General features: G+C 38.6%; 2 protein-coding genes across 2 annotated transcripts; one reads left to right on the top strand and one right to left on the bottom strand.

The window, feature by feature from the left end:
- Positions 1 to 311: 311 nt before the first annotated feature.
- On the top strand, positions 312 to 7,315 carry avpi1 (arginine vasopressin induced 1). The gene is made up of 3 exons (XM_081362013.1): positions 312 to 465; positions 3,589 to 3,986; positions 5,487 to 7,315. Exons 2-3 carry the CDS (start codon positions 3,589 to 3,591, stop codon positions 5,734 to 5,736), a joined length of 648 nt encoding a protein of 215 aa, XP_081218139.1. The 5' UTR covers positions 312 to 465; the 3' UTR covers positions 5,737 to 7,315.
- pi4k2a (phosphatidylinositol 4-kinase type 2 alpha) lies at positions 7,244 to 19,120 on the bottom strand. Its single transcript, XM_081362012.1, has 9 exons — positions 18,624 to 19,120; positions 13,385 to 13,585; positions 10,669 to 10,800; positions 10,362 to 10,515; positions 9,596 to 9,657; positions 9,406 to 9,505; positions 8,969 to 9,102; positions 8,811 to 8,870; positions 7,244 to 8,183 (listed from the first exon to the last, which is right to left on the bottom strand). The coding sequence occupies exons 1-9, from the start codon at positions 18,960 to 18,962 to the stop codon at positions 8,022 to 8,024; spliced, it is 1,344 nt and encodes a 447-aa protein (XP_081218138.1). The 5' UTR covers positions 18,963 to 19,120; the 3' UTR covers positions 7,244 to 8,021.
- Positions 19,121 to 19,905: the final 785 nt, after the last annotated feature.

Raw genomic sequence — 19,905 nt, 5'->3', positions numbered from 1 at the left:
AGATTTTTATAGCCTAGATATTTATGTACACTAGAATGAAGTAACCGAGTTTTCTCTCTCTCTCTTTCTCGAGACAGTTTCGCATGTTGGTAAGTTTGTGGCAGCACTGACGTCAAGGACACCTTTCTCAGTGACACACACACACACACACACACACACACACACACACACACACACACACACACACACACACACACACACACACACACACACACAGGAGTGTTGTGTGATTGGCTGGAAGAGACTTGGAGGCGGGATCAATCCTCTATTCCAGTCTTCTCATTGGTCAGAGCGGTACAGTATGTGACGAGTCAGAGCGTTAAACTTTTCTGTCCGTTCCGCTCGCTTGACTCAGACAGAGACACACAGTCAGGCTGTTTACTACAGCATTCTGCTGCTTTACACAGAGCAATTCCAAAGATACAACATGCAAATGACACAAAGACACTAGTTCAGAGAGAAAAGGTGAGTAGATTTCTGCATAATTGTGTCGTTAATATTTATTTCATTTGTTTTTCCTAGAGAGCAGCAAAGCAGAACCGAATTCCCACCTAGAAATACGATTAACGCGATCGTGCGCTTTGTGATCCTTCATGTCGTCACTAATAACAAAGCGTTTAATCTTGAACATATGCTTTGTTATTTGCTATAATGTCAGTGGATGTGTTTTGATTAGCGCTTCTGTTGTCTGTCCTCGCGCAGCTGTCACTGCGGATGTTCGTGCGCTCGTGCGTCACTGTAATGTCGTCACGTGACTCATCGCACTGCAAACTTCAACGCGCTTTGTGACTGTGGCAAATTCCAGTCACCGAAGCAAATCAACCAAACCAGTTATCTAATCGTGCATTAAATCATTATTTTCCCGAGACATTTGAGAAACGAATCCAGAGGGTACATTCAAAACAATATGTAGCCTACATCGCTCGAGCCTTCTAAGTTCGTTTACATTTTAGATGACGTCGGGTGACGTAACATCATCGTTTGTTACGCGTCAACAAAACGCATACGAGTCCTTTTCTGCCAAGACCAAATGGTTACAAGTTAACCAGACATTCCTGTTCATCTTTGAGCAATAACGGTTTATGTAAATAGCATATTAATACTTTTACTATTTTCTACAAGTACATACTATCCAGATGACCTTCAAGTGTGCAGTGAACAACAACATACCTGTGCAGATGCATCCCATAATGCAGTGCGCTCACATTAAAGTAATGTGAGCCATGACATGTAACAATTCTTTCTCAATTTGATGGGACTGCCAATTTAGCGCTGCATTATGCAATTAATAGTATTAATATTATACTGTTTCACAATAATTTGTAACACTTTGCCGTTAACAATACACAATATTCTGTTCTGACCATAGACACTGTATAGCCTAGCCTACTATTGTTCAGACCAGGGGAGCATAGGTTTGGCTGGTTAGCTTTGCAAGTTACCCGCTGCTAGCAAATGGCAACTACATAATCATGTGACCAAGACCTCTTTCTACATTGAAGAGCACTGAAGCGATCCTTGTATTCTGTGTTCGTTCGTTGGCCAGAGAATGAGCCTGGTTTCTCCCAAGGTGTTTTTCTCCATTCTGCTACTGTTTTCTTATAGAGCTGCTGTTCAGCTGAAATGAACTGTTTGCATCATTGAATCATTCTCCTGTTATCACTGTAAAGCTGCTTTTTGAAGCAATCTGTATTGTATAAAGCGCTATATAAAATAAAGGTTACTTGACTTCTGACTTGATGTTTTACCAATGAACAGGGTTTTTTAGTGACAAAGTGACATAGACTTGTTTTCCCTGCTTAGACTGCTTTAATAATGGGCCCTGGCGACTGAATGGCAGCTAATAGCCTTTGTCAGTGGAGGTCAGTAGGCTAATGTCTGAACCTGCGGTGCGGTTTAAATACTCTTTTTCCAGTGACGTACCAACTTAAGGCAAGACACCGCAGCTAAATAGGGGAAAAAACAAAACAAAACTAGATTTCACCATGCTTTCCAAGTTAAATAATCACTGAACATTAAGACAATTTAACAGTATTTTGAAACGTAATGTAAAAAAATATGCAAATGAGATGATCTAATTAAATATGCGCTGATTTGCATACATTTCCAGAACAGAAAGGTTCAAAATTATTACTGTAACTTTTTTTACACATGAACAGCCAGAAAAATACACAAAATACACACCATGTTTTTAGGAATAAAATGTTATATAAAGAAACCCCCCTGTAAAAACCTTCAAATATAGATAGGAATATGTAAGGTTTGGTTTGTACAGTGCTATGCATAAGTTTAGACACCCATGCTAAAGTTGACTAAAAAGAGGAATAAAAAATCATCTTTTGGAAATTGAACTTAAAAAAGGAAAAATCCAACCTTTAAGGACACCAATTTTCCTTGTGAATGAATAATGTATCGTAAATAAATAAATGTTCTTCCTTAAAATACATGGTGCATAAGTTTGGACACCCCTATGTTAAATTCCCATAGAGGCAGGCAGATTTTTATTTTTAAAGGCCAGTTACTTCATGGATCCAGGATACTATGCATCCTGATAAAGTTCCCTTGGCCTTTGGAAATAACATAGCCCCACATCATCACATAGCCTTCACCATACCTAGAGATTGGCATGGAGTACTTTCCATAAGATCATCTCTCAATGCAAATCAAACTAGCTTTTAGGCTAACTGATATAAAACCATGCCAATCTCTAGGTATGGTGAAGGCTATGTGATGATGTGGGGCTATTTTAATTCCAAAGGCCAAGGGAACTTTATCAGGATGCATAGTATCCTAAAAATTTTTTTTTTAAAAATACTTAAAAATAAAAATCTGCCTGCCTCTATGGGAATTTAACATAGGGGTGTCCAAACTTATGCACCCTGTATTTTAAGGAAAAACATTTATTTATTTACGATACATTATTCATTCACAAAGAAAATTGGTGTCCTTAAAGGTTGGATTTTTCCTAATTTTTTAAATTAAGGCATTAAGTTCAGTTTCCAAAATATGATTTTTTATTCCTCTTTTTAGTCAACTTTAGCATGGGTGTCTAAACTTATGCATATCACTGTAAGTGCTGCTGAATTGGAAAATTACCTTGAATATACATTGTAATTGAAATCTACAGACGCAAATAGATAAAAGTGTCATAACATAAACACTTAAAAGTGTATTTTGCATGTTTTCGTTCCACTAGTCCAGAACATGTTATAAAAGATCCCCGTAAAAATAACATCTCAAAATTAAACCAAAATCTCAAAATTAAACCAAAATCTCAAAATTAACCAATTCATGAAATAACAATTGTTTTACCTGTAGTTTCTTGCCATAAAGCTCTTTTAGTCATAAATAAATAAATATATATTTTTTGTCCCACGAATTAAGAATTTGTTCCCTCATTTTAGAAGTGGATCAAAACCTTTCATCAAAGTTATACATGAATTGTGAAGAATATCTGTTCATGTCTTAGGACAACTCTGATAAACTTTTTTGATCCACTTCAAATGTTGACTACTGTAGTTCATACAATAGTTGCATGTGGGCTTCTCAGAAGTGCTTCACACCCCTCATGACCCTCTTGCCCCACAGATGGAGGATGTGGCCTCTGCCCCGGCTCTCGCAGGCCCGTCCCAGCCCACGTTTGCCCGCCCGCCGGCCTCCGAGCGTCGGAACCGTAAGTCCGGCACGGCCAACATCTTCCAGGGCGTGAACCTGCGGCAGCTGAAGCGGCTCTTCCAGGCGGCGGGCGACCCGGACGCGGAGCAGAGAGCCCGCATGGTGTGGGGGAACCGGAGAGCAGCGGCCGGAGAGGACGGGGGGGACCGGGAGGAGGAGGCGGAGGATGGAGGGATGGCGGAGGTGGAGACGGGTCTGGCTCAGGCGCTGGTGGGACTCAGGGTCCGAGCGAGGAACAGAAGCGGCCTCCGGGTGGAGTCTCATAAAGACACGACGGGAACGAGATGGGTCCGAGCGTTCGGGCACCTCAGGTGAGAGACACTGAAACATCTGGTCACTTTAAAATTAGAAATAGTATTCATTGAAGCATTTTTCTGAGTAATGTAAGTATTTAATTTAGTCCTCAGGCATACACACTCAAACTAAAATGATCTACAAACTAATGTTTTTGTTAAGTTTTGTTAAACTGTCACTTTGAATCATTGTAATGCTCGTATATCAAATTGCGATTTCTTCAGGAAGGCACATTTAGTTTCATTAGCAGCTGAAATGCAACTTAAACTGTCAATAAAAGCATCTCTTTTTTTTGAGTGAATCTCACAAACATGATCAGGTCACATTATTCCCTAAAATCAAATGATAACCAATGAGATGACATATTCTGCAATATAAAGCAAATGAAGCTTACTTTAGGAGAATTTCTCTTAAAAACAATACAAAAATAATTCTCATTACTTCCAATGCGAGAATACTGATAGTTTTTTTTTATGTAATATATTTTTTTATTTTTAAATAATATATATTATTTATAAAAATAAAACAACTTTTTTTCATTACTTGAAATGGAAAAAAATATTGATGTTATTTATATTGGTAATGTATTTAAAAAACAAACAAACCTCATTCTCATTACTTCTCATTACTACAAAAATAATAATGCTACATTATTTGTATTAGTAAGTTATTTATATATTAGTAAGTATATATATTGCCTTTTGTTTATTGCCTTTACGCTGATTGTATTAAAAAAAATCATTCTATTGCTGTATTTTAGTTTACAGCATTTTAATACAGTAAAACTAAAACTTATACTTCAGAACAATGAGAATTACGTGAACAATTTAAAAATTGTGTGAAAATGTTCTTAAGTGTCACAAATAAGTTGCAAAAACACACTTTTTTTCACTTGGTTTTGGGGTAATATGTGACTTGGACATGATTTTGCAGGGTTCATCCTCGTAGATTTACTTAAATGTCTATATAAAGCTCAATTCTGACACCAGCTTCACTGCCTGTGTGTGTGTGTGTGTGTGTGTGTGTGTGTTAATGGAAACATGCTAATCTGAACAAATGTAGGTCATGAGATCAGCCACTCAAACCAGGCACACTAAAGACCCTGTAATCAGACTAGAAAATCTAGCATGGGTCACACACCTGTCAACATTAGATGAGGATAGTGTAATCATATAATTCAATTCAATTCACATTTATTTGTATAGCGCTTTTCACAATACACATCGTTTCAAAGCAGCTTTACAGAAAGTGCATATTACAATTCAGAGTGATCTGTTATCAGAGGAAACTGTCTAAGTTATGCATTTCAGAAATGTACATATACAAAAATCACAGTTAGCTAAAAATGTATTAATTTAAACAATGTAATAATTTAAGGCAGAAACAATGAGCTCGTTGAAGTAATGAATACTTGTTTGTTAACAAATGATTATGACATTTAGAAAATGTAGCATTGGTATATAATACAATGATCTGCATCTAATAAGTTGATGCATTATTATTTGATCATCCATAAGGATCAACGAGTGCTCACTGGGACAGACGTCTGAAGTCACAACTGGAGAAGATAAAGACAACAATGACAACGATGATGCGTCTGCTTTGGGAGCCTGTGGAGGACAGAGCTCTTCTGAAGCTGCTGGATCATGTGACCAAGCTGACTTCCCCGAGGAAGAGACTCAGGGGCCCTCGGGTGGCCCTCGATGGAGCTGGAACGCCGTTCAGGAGAAAGATCCCGAGCGCTACCTGCACCGGATCCGGCACTGATGCCGACAGCGGGAAGTGGAGCAGTGTGGGATTACCGAACGCATTCAATCAGATTACAGCCTGAGAGACTCCCCGTCAGCGCAGATTTACTTGAAGCTGCCGCCTCAATCAAACACTAGTCTTAATCGAGCAACGATCAACACTACAGCACCTGACACTAACAATAATCCCGCAGGATTCCAGTCCTGCTGTACCTTAATGAACTCTTGACGGGTTTGTGCCATTCTCACATCCTCGGACCCAGTCGCACAACACTATTAGAGGGTTAGTTCACTCAGAAATGATTATTTATACTCATGCTCATGTTGTTCCAAACCACAACAGATATTCATGCTGCTCTTTTCTACATGTGAGTGAACGGTGTTGAGCTCCAGAACCACCACAAAACTGGTTATAAATACAGCTCATGCATCATGAGTCAAGTCATGTGACTGCAGGAGATTTGTAATATACTGCATGAATCATATAGACTATTTTAAACTGCCTTTTTGGTCTTTTTTTTTTTAAGGGATGCACCGATATGAAAATGTTGGCCTTTATATTTGAAAGCCGATAACCGATATATTGGCCGATAAATCTAAATCCAAATTTTTATATAATTTTTGAGTGCCTGATTACAAAAACAAAAGTCTCACCATTAACAGCCATGTCCCAAGCACACGATTATAATGTTCTCATTATGATTTCATGTAGACGATTTGTCAGACTTGTGCTGCACGTTGCATTTAACTATATTTTCCTTTTATGAAGTGATTTCAGTCATATTTCAAGCAATTCAAAACCTTTATGTTGAACAGTGCGCATCTGAAGTGTCTCAGCTGAAGGACATAATACACATTATTTATTGGCTATAATATATTGGTCTAATTTTCTTATCGCGCCAATAACTATAACATTAAAAATGAACATATCGGCCAAAACCGATATATTGTGCATCCCTAATGTTTTGTGTCCATGCCCATCCACTGTCATTGTGTTTGTGCTCATTGGAATTATATTGAAGACAGAAACCGTACTGGTATGGAACAACATGGGCGAGTAAATGACAAAAGTTCAATTTTTGGTGAACTCTCTCTTTAAATGCAGTCTCATCGAAGCTTCCAGAGCCCCTATCAGCTTTTATTTACCACTTATATGAATGTATGGGGCCGAAGAGTGTTGGATTTCTATTATTTAATGATATATGCTTGTATTGTTTCTTCCAAAACACTAGTTTCTCAGTAGTCCCTTTTTTCAGGGAGTGTTCTGCCTTCCAGTGGTATTTAATGTTCGATATCTAAAAATATAGAAGAATGTATTTGCATTTGCTGCGGCAGATTAGTTCTCTTCGAGTCATTAGTTGTTTTAGCCTGTGGTAAATATGTAAATGATGCATTAGTATATAGAGGTATGCTGGACACTAATCATTAGTGCTGAATATTTAATGTCTTCTTCTGTCACTTCGACAGACATTTAGAAGCAATACAGATGAAAACATGTAGCCAAAACCCTGAACACTACAACATGCACAAGAACAAGAGTTATTTCTTCTCTTTGTCACTAAGCTGGAACTTCCAATTAAATAGTTTTTGAAATGAAACTCGAGTCCGTTCTTTTATTGAGTATCGCACTGTTATAGCTTTTAGCATCTTTCATTAAATACATTACATACAAATTATACAGTCCATTGTCACGTTTTAAGGTCAGTTTTTTTGACACCTGTGAATACACTTTTTAAAAAATTATAGTATCTTCTGATTTTTTAAACGAAATCAAACTATGAAGACAAAGAAGGATGATGTCACCGTGAGAATGGAACGTTCCAGTGTTTCTGCACATGCTCAGTCGAGCTCCGAGGAGACTCCGCCTCCAGATAGACACGTGCACGTACAAAAAAAAAAAAAAAATGTAGAAAAATATAATGCTAATGGAAAAAAAGCAGAGGATAAAGTGTGTGGCTTTTCAATGATTGTGAGGGAAAAAACAAAACTAACACAAAGGCAAGAAAAAACATGAGTGAGAGTTGAGCAGTAGTTCCAGTCGTCGAGCGTCGAGGTTTCACTACGGCAGAAAGTTTCTCCTTCACTGTCTTACTGACATGCAAGTCATTCTGAACCGTGTTCATACGGTGTAACAGTCCACAAGGCAATGCTCTCCTTCAGGATTATGTGTGTGGAAAAGGCTTCTCGTCAATTACTGGATCTTTTCCCACTTTCATTTGTTCCCAAAATAGCAATGAAAAACAAAAATGCAACTAAAATCAGGTTGCACACACACATACACACACACACAGATAAAAGCCCGGATCACCACCAGGTGAAGAAGGGTCTTCTGCTTTGGAAGCTCTGCGTGTAGGACTCGCTGTTGGCCCGCTGTGGCGCTCGTGCCGTCTCCACGATGACCGGCGGCATCTGGACCAGCTGGAGCGGCGTCTTGCCTTCCCGCAGCGCCTGGCTCAGATTCAGGATCTAGAGGAACAGGACATGAGCGGGAACGTCTCAGACAGAGAAGTGCATTGAAAGAAATGTCGAGAATGAGCTGCTCGCCCAGTTTAAGCTCATTTTCTTTGTGAATAGTTTTTGAACCATATTCGAGTTCACATGAATCCTCTCCCTTCTTGCAAATTTCAGTGAAAGGACATTTTCAATGTTTAAATTATGTATTATGGCCGTATAATAGGGCAAAGCGGATTGGCTAAAAATATTATCACAATATTTTTTTCCACCAATCAATTAATCATCAAAATGCTGTCTGATAGAATTAATATTTTATAAAAGGTTACACCCTATTTTAATGTGACATTTTATAATAGTGATGACATAATTTCAAGATAAACCAAACTTTTATTTTGGCGGGTTGTCATGAAGACTTTTGAGTTTCAGTGCGTATTTGACGTCACACTCTCAAAGATGTAGGCTAAATATAACATATTACTCAAAAAGTTTATCATCGATATTGTGGATTAATATTTCTCAATGAATATCAATACTGATTTATTCCCCAGCCCTACCATATAATATAACATAATGCTACTATATAGCAGATTAGTGGTTTCAGTGTCTTTAAACGCAACTAAAAAGATGTTAAAGACTCACCTGCCCCCTCATGACTGAGACCTGCTTCTTGAACTGTCCTCGGTCAAAACCCGGATCTTTCTGTCAAAGTTAATGCAAGTATAAAGTCAATTCTGAGCATTAATTTAATAAAGCATACAAACACATCGGCAAGTCCTCAGGTAAATGTAATGCCTTGCCTTAAAAAGCTCGTAAAGATCTTCCTCAAGGTCTTTGATGAAGTTTGGGTCAGAAAATTTGGGAAGAACTAAATCTCGGATCTCTTGGGAAAAGGCAACTTTAGCCTGTGGCAGCCACGCCCAGTAAAACGGATCTACAGGAAAACACTTACAATAAAAACACTGAACTACAACAAATCAATGAAAACACCTCAAGTTGCAGTGATGAAGTTGGTATTTAAAGGGTTAGTTCATCCAAAAATGAAAATGACATCATTAATGACTCACCATCATGTCGTTCCAAGCCCGTAAGACCTTGGAACGACATGATGGTGAATCATTAATGACGTAATTTTCATTTTTGGGTGAACTAACCCTTTAATACTTATCAGGAATATTACAATGTGATTGGCCAGTGGATGATCATGTGTTTGTGAGGTGGATTATGATTGGCTTACAGGCTCTCCATGAATCCGGGTGTTTGAGAGGGAAGGCCAGACCATTGTCAATGGCTGCCAGTTTAATGATGGGGTCCTTCACTAACACCCAATCACTGTCCTGGGTGATAAACACAAATACGAACATGAAAACACAAGAAAGGGATGGAAAATCTCCCATAAATATCTAAAATAGCAGCTGGTCACTCACCCTGTTGCTTGACGTATCCATCGGATAGTCATATTTTATGAGCCAGTTGTCATTTCCTCGGTCTACAGATCACACAAACACAAACAATGCGTGTTAAAATAAAGACAATACATCCTCTGGTGCTCTTCGCGTGTTTTATTTAATATTTTTAGGGGATTTTTTATACTTAATTATATTTATGCTGTATTTAAAATCCTTTTATTCAGGTTTTGAGCATAGACCTAAAAATTAAATGTTTAACTTGAATGCTTTTTAGAGCACAGACTTAAGTTTGATTATTGCTGATGTGAAAAAGAGTTAAAAAAAGTAAACTTAAAAAAGTGACAGAATTGTACGTGTATTGTTATGCATAATATTTCTTTTTTTTTCAATTTGTATATGAAATATATATTTTCAAAAATACTTTAACTCAAGAAAATCAAAGCCATACATCTAAACAAGTTGTATTTCTAAATTTAAGCCGTATAACTCTTTCAGTAAGATTTGGTTTGGCTGCAGTACCAAAAGTTTCCACTAAATAAAAATGGTCTGCCATTCATTTCCAATGCGGTCCGCGAGGAGCACAAGTGTGACAAGTTTATTAAGGACCATTTAACCTTTTCGAATCATGTCCATGAAAAAATTGTGTGTTCACAAAGCTAGTGCCAAAACCTTTACCAATTTTCGTACCATTCCAATGAAGTATATAATTCGAAAAAATGACCAAAGAGCACCAGAAGGTTAAAATGTGCTTTTGTCTTTTTGTTTGGCCTTTGCCCGAGGTTACCTGTGTTTCTGATTATGTAATCCAGCACCACCAGTCTCTCAAACTGTAGCTGGAGTTGGCGATTAGTGTTTTCGGGTAAAGGCTCGGCCTCGAACCGCCGCAGCCAGAAATCTGCGTCTTTATACCCCTCTACGAAGAGCTGGAATGAACCCACCTGCAAAAGCCAATAGAAACCAGTTCACAAACCTACAACAGCCAACAGAAACTAGCATCACACAATGGTGTTAAAATAACTGTATAAACCTACAAGAGCCAAAAATGTGTCATCTTCCTCCAGGCAGAAAGTTGGCGCTGTTATGAAGCTTACCTTAGGTGGCAGGCCAATCCGGTGGAAGCGTTGGCCCACCTTGGGCACTTTTTCTAAAGCTAACCTCTTTCCTCTGGACTTTACTCGATCAATGGCACTGTAATTAAAGGTCTCGCTTGCTAAATACACCACCTAAGAGAAAGAGAAAACAGAAAACGCTTTATATGGGGTGTGTTCACACTTGTAGTTCAGTTCGCTTGGTCCAGATCAACCACCCGGGGCACGTTCAAGTTCAAAACGGAGCGCAACGTTTTGCTACGGTTTCCAGGTTGAACGTCATGTTTCCTGGAAACGGCGTGCACCGGTGTGCAACAGGGTTTGAGATACGTCTTCTCTTGTTTGGTGGGTGTGTCAGAACTGCAGTCCAATCAGCAGCAACATGTATATAAAGCACGCGGTATTAAAGTGAACTCGCACAATGGGTTCAAGGAAAGTAATTTACAAATGTGTTCGATGCAGCTCGGTATACGCAACAACTGAGGATATTAGAAGACATGTTTGTCGTGTTTTATTGTAAAAATATAGGATATCAACATAATGATGTAGTTGTTTATATTTTTAGATTCATTGCAAGTGTATGACATTTGGTATAGAAATAAACAATGGTAATTAAGTGCTTTTCCTAAAAATGAGAAAGAAAATGCAGGGTATTAAAACAGTAGCCTACAAATAAAGTCAGTATGTGAGGCTAAATAGATGTGTTTTAGTCTGAATTAGGTAAGATGTGCGCTTCCATTTCAGTTTCAGCAATCCCTTCACTCGATTGGGATGTTCTCTTTTGTTCTGGGCGGCAAGTGCAGTAACTGTAACTTCGGGCATATTTTGTAGTATTAAACACATATTTATACCGACTTCATCAGGCTCAGAAAATTCTTCACAAAGAACACAAAGAATGGCCTTCTCAGCTGCCATAGTTGCAACTCTAGCGTCATCAGAACAGTGTGTTCAACGCATCACCGTTTCTGTTTAAAAACATTGTGCAACGTTTTGTCGGGGCTGAACGCAGCCCTGGTCTCTCACTTGAATCCAACACGGAGGTGACAAACTGCAGTTCATCGACTGGCCACTAGAGACAGGCTGCAAAAGAGAGTCAATCCCATAAACCCCCATGTTAAAATGCCCAACTTTAAAGCAGAAAAAAACATGTTTACAGCCTGGTGCAAAAGTGGTTTTGGTCTATATAGCTAATTTTGGCCTTTATGGAGATCTGCTGTGAGGAGACGCGGTTCTGACGCCTCTACCGAACTGTGATGAGCAACATCGCAACTATAACAAGAAAAAAACACGTATGCTTGAGCATTCTGTCCTTTTTAGGGTCGCATCTTGTGACATCATGTTTTTGGTTCGTTTACATGTCTTTGGTCCATGTTGCTTTCATATTTCATTCGAACCGCACCAGTTCGTTTGGAAGTGGACTGAGACTCGTCTTCTCAGCGTCTCGCTCCGCTTGTTTGGTGCACCAGGGTTTAGATGGCAGCGTTCACACTTATTCAAATAAACCGCACTAACAGAGCAATCGCACCAGGGTTCACTTTAATCATCCAAACATGCAAAGTGTGATTATACATTACACAGTTAAACCAAAATTTATTCAGACACCTTCAACATTTCTTACATCATCACAGTTTATTCGCTATAGTTTAGAAAATGGTAATGAAATATGACAAGAACTCAGTTATCAAATCAGTTGGTTTTGGCCTTCCTTCCTTCCTTCTTAAGCCGGGTGAACGTTAGTTTGACATGTTCCCCGACAGCCGATTAATGACCGCTGCGAACAAATTGTACCTCGGATGAAATTCTGGCAGTGTCAGAAGATTTGACTCACAGTCCTGCAGTGTGACTCTCCTACGATGACCGACAAATTGTCTTCGTTTTTCAAGACAGGCCGTGACCAAAACTAACGTTAAAGATTTCTTTGTAGCCACCATTTCAATCCTGCGTGTAATGCAGCTCACTGTCACCGAACGTGTCATTCTTTGATGATGTAAAACTCTTGACTGTCGTACAGTCTGACATCAATGACGACTGACAATGGCTTACAGCGATGATCATTTACAGTCTGACAAGCAACAATCGTAAAGGATGATAATAAATCGCACAGTGTGCACCCGGCTTTAGACTGTCTCACACATGAATTATGTTGAATATCTGTCAGCTGTTAAATTTAACTACACAATTATATAATACCAGTTTAGGTCAACAAATTACCAGGCAATGCTTCATTTAGTTCAGTCTGTGGTGTACTAAAGTCACATTAGCAATAAAAAAAAAAAAAAACACACACAGCAAAACATGGTCAGGTCAAAGTGTCTGAATAATATTTGGTCCCAAACATTTGGGTATGATGTCACAGTTTACTTTATTGTGCTATCCTCGCTTACATTAAATTAATTATAGTGTCCTGCACACACTAGTAAAAAAAAATAATCAAAAATGATATCTGGTGTCTGAATATTTTTTGGTTTGACTGTACACCCTAGGACATCTCTTCTCTTCTCTGTCAACACTCAGCAATAGCGCTGGTGTGTGAGTGTGTGTGAGATAACCGTTATGTTTAGCCTGCGGTTGACTAGTTTGTTTTCATGCGTGCCAACAACAGGAAATGAAAGAGGTTAACCAACAAGCACAAAACCATCACGACTAAAGTTCTCACGTCCTCGTTCACCGTGGTTTTGGTTTCAGTGAAGATGCTCATGTGTGGGTGTTGTCGTCATACCTTGGTGCGCGGCACAATGTTGAGCTCTAGTTTCTGGTCCACTAAACTGGCGCCGGCCTCCGACAGGTAACCCTGATTCAGCACCAGACAGTCCCGGCCGAAACAGCACGGACAGCAGAGCTTCTGCAGCCATTTGGTCCATTTGGGGTTCAGCTGGCCGTACGGTTCCTCATTCTTTGGTTTGTAGACTCCGATGACCTTCTGTTGGGCGAAAAAGAATATATTTTAGGTCAGGTTTTCTGAAGCAACACCACACATGAAACACTGTCTTTCACATGTTCCTCTTTAGCTTGTCGGTGAAAAAACATTTAAACTCGAGAGACAAATCCCTTCAATGCTACCGTACACTTTATATCTCACATCCAAGGCCTGTTTACACCTGGTATTAACATGTGTTTTGGTCAATCGGATCACAAGTGGACGATGCTAAAGGTGTAAACGGGGTCTAAAATGTTTTGAGCTTGTCCACTTTCCACCACTTCCAGAGGAAGTTGAAAACACATTCGACCGGATTGCTTTAGTAGTGTAAACGCTCATGTGGTCGAATGTGTTCAAACAGACACAAAACACCGTCTTCTCTCCGTCTACTGATCTAATGCATGAACGTTATGGGAAGAGCTCTAGTCAGGCGGGGTTTAGGCCCAATCCCAATTCTACACCTTACTCCTTCCCTTTCCCCTACCCCTCTGTTTTGCGCGTTCACGTGAAGTGATAGGGTCGTCTCGATTCTCTTTTGGTTGGAGGGGGAGGGGAAAGGGCCAGATAGCCCTTCAAACGAAGATTTTTCAGGACCACACTTCAAACTAAGGGGTATGAGAAATGTCCCAGCATACACCGGCTACAGATGCAACACGGCTGCTCAAGCGAAAAAGGAGATAAATGTACGAATTTTTGGCATTAATAAGTATTTTAACGACAAATAATAATTTGCTTTATGTTACATCCAATCTTGCGTTCATATTTATGGTCATGTTCTTCAAAGAAACGTTTACAAAAAAAAAAATCGCAACTGAGATGACTACAGCTGACGACGGCATCTTGGAAGTTTGTGATAAACTTCGGCGCATCTCCTGTGACGTAGGCGCTAGCGACTACGTATAATGACATGTAACGTCCCATGTCTTAGGGGAATATTTTCACCCCAACGCCTTGCCACTCTGTTTCAAGGGGCAAGAGGAAGGTGAAGGGGTATAATGGGATTGGGATTGGGCCTTAAACGATCGGCTTTAAACTAAACTATTTACCCACCCCTCGAAGAAATCAGGACAGAAGTGGCTGAAAGTGGACAAAAGAGACAGATTAAAACACCAGGTGTGAACGTGAATGTGTCTCCCTCGTCTACTTATAACCGATCGACCAAAACACATCTTAATACCAGGAGTAAACAGGGCCTGAGGAGAAAAAAAAATAAAAATAAAATCACATTTACAACTTCATGCTAAACCAAGTGAGCTACGTTTTCAGCAATCACAGATGCTTTCCAGAAACGTGTAAATTCTTTTGAGGTTGAAACACTGCAACTGGAAGGCAACCATTTGCACACTATCGTTCAAAAGTTTGGCATAAGTATGTTTTTTTTTAAAAGTAATTAATAGTTTTATTCAGCAAGAATTATCAACTGTTATGGTAAAGGCATTTATACTGTCACAAAATATTCTATTTCAAATAAATGCTGTTCTTTTGTCATATTAGAGTGATTTCTGAAGGATCATGTGACACTGAAGACTGGAGTAATGATGCTGAAAATTCAGCTTTGATCACAGGAATATATTACATTTTAACACATGCTCCCATAGAAAACAGATATTTTAAATTGTAATAATATTTCACAATATTACTGGTTTTACAGTATATTTCATCAAATAAATGAAGCCTTGGTGAGCAGCTGATACTCTTTCAAAAACATTAAAAATCTTACAGACATGCAAGCTTATACTCCTAACAAAGTTAACTCAACAGTTACTCATTCCTCCTTGTTTTCAGACACATTAGTGATTTCCACATCTAAAAGTGACCTTTAACAAAGACTTCATCTGGTCTCCGTGACTCATCTCTGATTTAATTTGAAGTGAATGAGAATCTGGCCCGGCGCACCGCCTGACTGTGCATGTGGTCATGTGCTCAGAGACTCAGACGAAGCTCGCAGGCGTGATCACTGCCGAGAGGTCGAACACCAGCCCTTCCCCGTTCAAGATCTGGGGCCGGTTGCATAAACTGCTAAGACTAGTCTTAAAAGTTAGTCACCAGCTCGCAAGAAAACATCAGATCAACTCACTTCTCCCCCCTACAGGCCACACCGTTTAGCACAACTCAGTCTGAATAACTAAACTCATCATGACTAATAATCATGCCCTAAAATGATTACGGCCAGGTTCAAAAACTCTCCCAAATTACTTCATAAATGAAAATTTTGTTTGTTTGCAGCTTGTGTGCAAATAGAAATGTTTTTTGGTCACTTCTGACTGAAAGCTCACAACCTTTTCCCTTTGTATTTTCAGATGAAACATTCGACTCTTTAAACTACACTTAAATTAAACAGAATAACACAATCGGCCAGAGATCTACCACAGAAAACATAGTAAATCTCGATTCCTCTTCATCTTGATGGAGTGAAACTCTTTGTTCAACTCATCTTTTCTATAAGGATTAACATTCACTCAGTTCTGAACAGGCACAATAAAACAATCAGTCGGTGTGTGATAAATATAATCAATAGAACTCTTTTTGAACTTTGAACACTCGTCGAATCTAGTGTTGTGAAGCGAATCAAAGTGCAAACCGGGTCCAAAGCCCAGAGTTTTGACGCTTTGTGATTCTGTGGCTGAATGAAAGAAAGCCTCATACTCGTCTAACACACACTGCAAAGCCATAATCGCAGAAGTCATACGGCAGAAATTAGGCGGTTTAATGCATGTGACAAGTCTTAAACCAGGACTTAAACTATGACTCTCTCATGGTATTTCCAGCGTTTCATTTAAAGAAGTGAGGAACTGTCTATTTACTGATGAAATACCCATCATTACTAAATAATCCTTCCCAGTTCTGCCTTTTTAAAACACATTTGAAAATAAACCCCTTTAAAACACTTCTCTCTGCTGTAATACTAGATCTCAGGGTTGTTATTGTTAATGTAAAACTATTAAAAATCATTTTTGATCCAATAAGAGTCATTGAATCATTTTATAAAATAAGTTTAGTCCATTTTAAGTACTAAAATTAATAAAAAAAATTAAGCTGAAATAAAAAATTTAAATAAAATAAAATAAGCTTAAATAAAAAAAATATTTTTTAGCTAAATAGAAATATTAAAAAAACTAATAAAAATGACTAAGGCACATATAACAAATTAAAATAAAATTAAAAAGTTAATGAAAACATTCTAAATACCATAAGTTTAAAATAATACTAAAATGACAGTGCACACATCTGTCATTATTTCTAAACACTCTTTGCATTTAGAAAGTTACAGCTCGACTGACAACAATGACCAATAAAAATATTCAGGTCATGTAATATTTAACTTGATTGTACTTCAGCTCAAGACTTACTGACACTCAAGTCTTCTCTGTAAGCAAATAAACATGGAAACTTTACAATAAGGACCCACTAATTAATGCATTTACTAACATACATTAATCTTTGTTAACGTTAGTTAATAAACATAGAATTGTTCATTGTTAATTCATGTTAGCTCAGGTCCATTTAATAATATTAACAGATACAACTTTTTGATTTTTAATACTGTAAAACTGTGAGGATAGATGCAAAAATGCACAATCCAAACTTAAATGTTAGTAATTCATAAAGCTTTGGAATACAGAATTAGGTTGGTCTCTTTTTAAAGAAGACAATATTGCTGAAGTGAAAGCGAAATGAAAAAATTAAAGTTTACTGAAGGGCAAATGTATTGTACTAAACAAAATTATTTTATTTTAAATGTATTAAATATATTTGCTATAAAATCAAAGCCACATGTCTAACCAAGTTGTGTTCCAAATTTTGAAGTCGATATCACAAAAATTAAAGTTCCCATGAGATTTTGTTTAGGCGTAATACCAAAAATAGCCAGCGGGTGAAACCCACAATCCATTGAATGTTTATTTGATGCGTTCTCCTGTAACAAAATAATACATTTCTGTCACAATATCACTTCTATCACAAAACAGTCACCAAATATGGAACCTTGAGTCTCAGACCTTTCCGACAATATGTGATTTGTCAGGATTAGAAAAAACTGGAAAAAATAGAAAACATGACTCCGCCCACTAGGGGAGGAGCCGCTAAAAAGATTTAAAGTACCGTTTCCATGGTAACTAAATGAACAATTTCAAAATGGTTTTCCCATGTTGAATTTTGAGTGTTTAAAGCTTTCAAATGATACCTAATTTATGATGATTACTCACATTTGTGATATGGACAAAAGGCAATAAAAAAACAGCACCAAGAGGTCAACAAATGTCTTCATTGTTAGTTCATTTTTAACTAATGTAGTTAACGAATGTTAATAAATGGAATATTATAGAAAGAAAAGAATCTTATAGTATCTTCCTGATCAAGCTGATCTGTGTCTTTTATGAGAGCTGTTAAACCTGTATTCAGGTTTCATGTAAAAGTAGTAGTGCGTATCTGCCTCTATGATAATAAAGCACTGCTCTGTCCTTCCACTGAAGAGAGAGAGAGAGAGAGAGAGAGAGAGAGAGAGAGAGAGAGAGAGAGAGAGAGAGAGAGAGAGAGAGAGAGCTTCAAAGAGAAAGTGCTGGTAAGCCTTTATTTTATCGATCAAAGACCTAGTGAGCTGCCAACAGAGGCATCATGCCCAAAAACAGTCTAATGTTGAACTACAGCCCTGATAACGCTGTTCTCCTGTATCATTCATGTGTCCAGCGACCCTTACCTCCATTTTACCAGTTTTTATCTCCACACATCACATGTCTCATTCATCATTTTTATAATTAACGATTGCATATCTGGGTCTGAAACAAGGATGAAGGTGTGAAAAGCTTCAGATTTTCAATATCACATTAATTTGATAAACACACATGAGAGTGCCTGCAGTTGAAGGAACGTCCTGTAAAAGCTCAAACTTCAGTGTTTTGCATCACTCGAGGCCTGACCTGATGACACAGCTGTTACTGTGATCTCATCAATACACAGCTACACACACACAACACGCTCAGCTCGTGAATAATGCGCATGAAACTGATTACATGTAACGATTACAGATATGATGACCTCTCACCCCTGTTGAATCTTTGACGAAGTAGCTGCCGCTGGAGCCCTGATAGATGCGCTCCGGGTAGATGCCCTCCTCGATGGCCCGCTCTGCCTTCCGGATAATCTCTCTAAACTCCGGGTCCTCCGGGAACTCGTTCCTGTGCGGGTCCCGCGGCGACGCACCTCGATCGCGGTCCAGGAGCGGCTGTCGCTCGCGGCTCCGTCCGGGACTCCCTGCCGGCAGACGCACCACTGAGCCCGGAGTGCCTCCAAATCCACCCCGGGGACTCGTCGGCTCGGTGGGACCGTAGCTGAAATCGTTAGAATCGCGTAGCGGAGAGACTAGCGGGCTCGTTTCGTCCATCTCGGAGAAGGAGATGGGGGGAATGGGGGAATTACCGGGGACAAGCGTTTGTTTGTTGCTGTAATGAAATGATGCGGCTTCGTACAGCAAATCGCCAACAAACAAGTCACATGACAGCCCGCTTCCGGATAGAGGCGGAGACGTTGCGTCATCGCAGTGACACTGGCCAATCAGTGCTCGAGAACGCTCTTGTTTTTCCATATGCGCACTGTGATTGGTCAGAATTGCACCACCCACATCGAACATGTGACAAAGCACAACATCACTCAACAGTTAGCGTTAGAATTGGACATTTTGAGGAGATATGAATATGAGTAGGGGTGGATATGTATGCATAGATTGTGTACATATGGGAATGTTATTGTTTTATATTTTTTATGACTATTGTTATGTTGTGTTATGTTATGGTGTCCTTGTGTGTGGTGTAAAGTAAAGCCAAAGACAAATTTCCACTTGTGGACAATAAAGGAACTAAACTAAACTTAATTATAACAGCAGAAAAATGTGTTTTGAAATCAATGTTTTATATATTAAATTATGACCACAAAAACATGAAATAAATAATAAAAAACAAAAAACATGGAAATAAGAATCTGTTAATATAAACATTGGAAACGTTTAAGCCAGCCTGCACGCTGCATCAATTTATAATGTTGCTAAGGAATATCTGAATGTGCTTCCTGGAAGACTTAGATAAAAGCTTATTTTAAACCAGAGAATGTTTTAAAAAGTCTTTGTGATCTATAGACTGTATTTGTAAACATTTAATCACTCTTATTCCGTGCTAAACTCAGATTATTATTATTATTTTATGGAGCGCAATTGAATGAGCTGAACACAGAGGCTGCGCTCTTCTAATGGAAGTGGATGGGGACTACTGTTAAATAGTCAGTTTTTATGGTAGTCCATCAATTCAGCTCGATATTTTTGTGTTCCATGAAAG

This window comes from Scardinius erythrophthalmus, assembly GCF_964197995.2.
Source record: "Scardinius erythrophthalmus genome assembly, chromosome: 3".
NCBI classification, from domain to species: domain Eukaryota; kingdom Metazoa; phylum Chordata; class Actinopteri; order Cypriniformes; family Leuciscidae; genus Scardinius; species Scardinius erythrophthalmus.
Note: the sequence above shows the minus strand (reverse complement) of the source record. Positions and strands in the feature narration are given on the sequence as shown.

Coding starts and splice junctions, on each gene's coding strand:
- avpi1 (XM_081362013.1), top strand. CDS start 3,589: ATGGAGGATGTGGCCTCTGCCCCGGCTCTCGCAGGCCCGTCCCAGCCC. Junction 3,987..5,486: donor CGAGCGTTCGGGCACCTCAG/GTGAGAGACACT, acceptor ATCATCCATAAG/GATCAACGAGTGCTCACTGG.
- pi4k2a (XM_081362012.1), bottom strand. CDS start 18,962: ATGGACGAAACGAGCCCGCTAGTCTCTCCGCTACGCGATTCTAACGAT. Junction 9,506..9,595: donor TGGATACGTCAAGCAACAGG/GTGAGTGACCAG, acceptor TTTATCACCCAG/GACAGTGATTGGGTGTTAGT. Junction 8,871..8,968: donor ATCTTTACGAGCTTTTTAAG/GCAAGGCATTAC, acceptor TAACTTTGACAG/AAAGATCCGGGTTTTGACCG.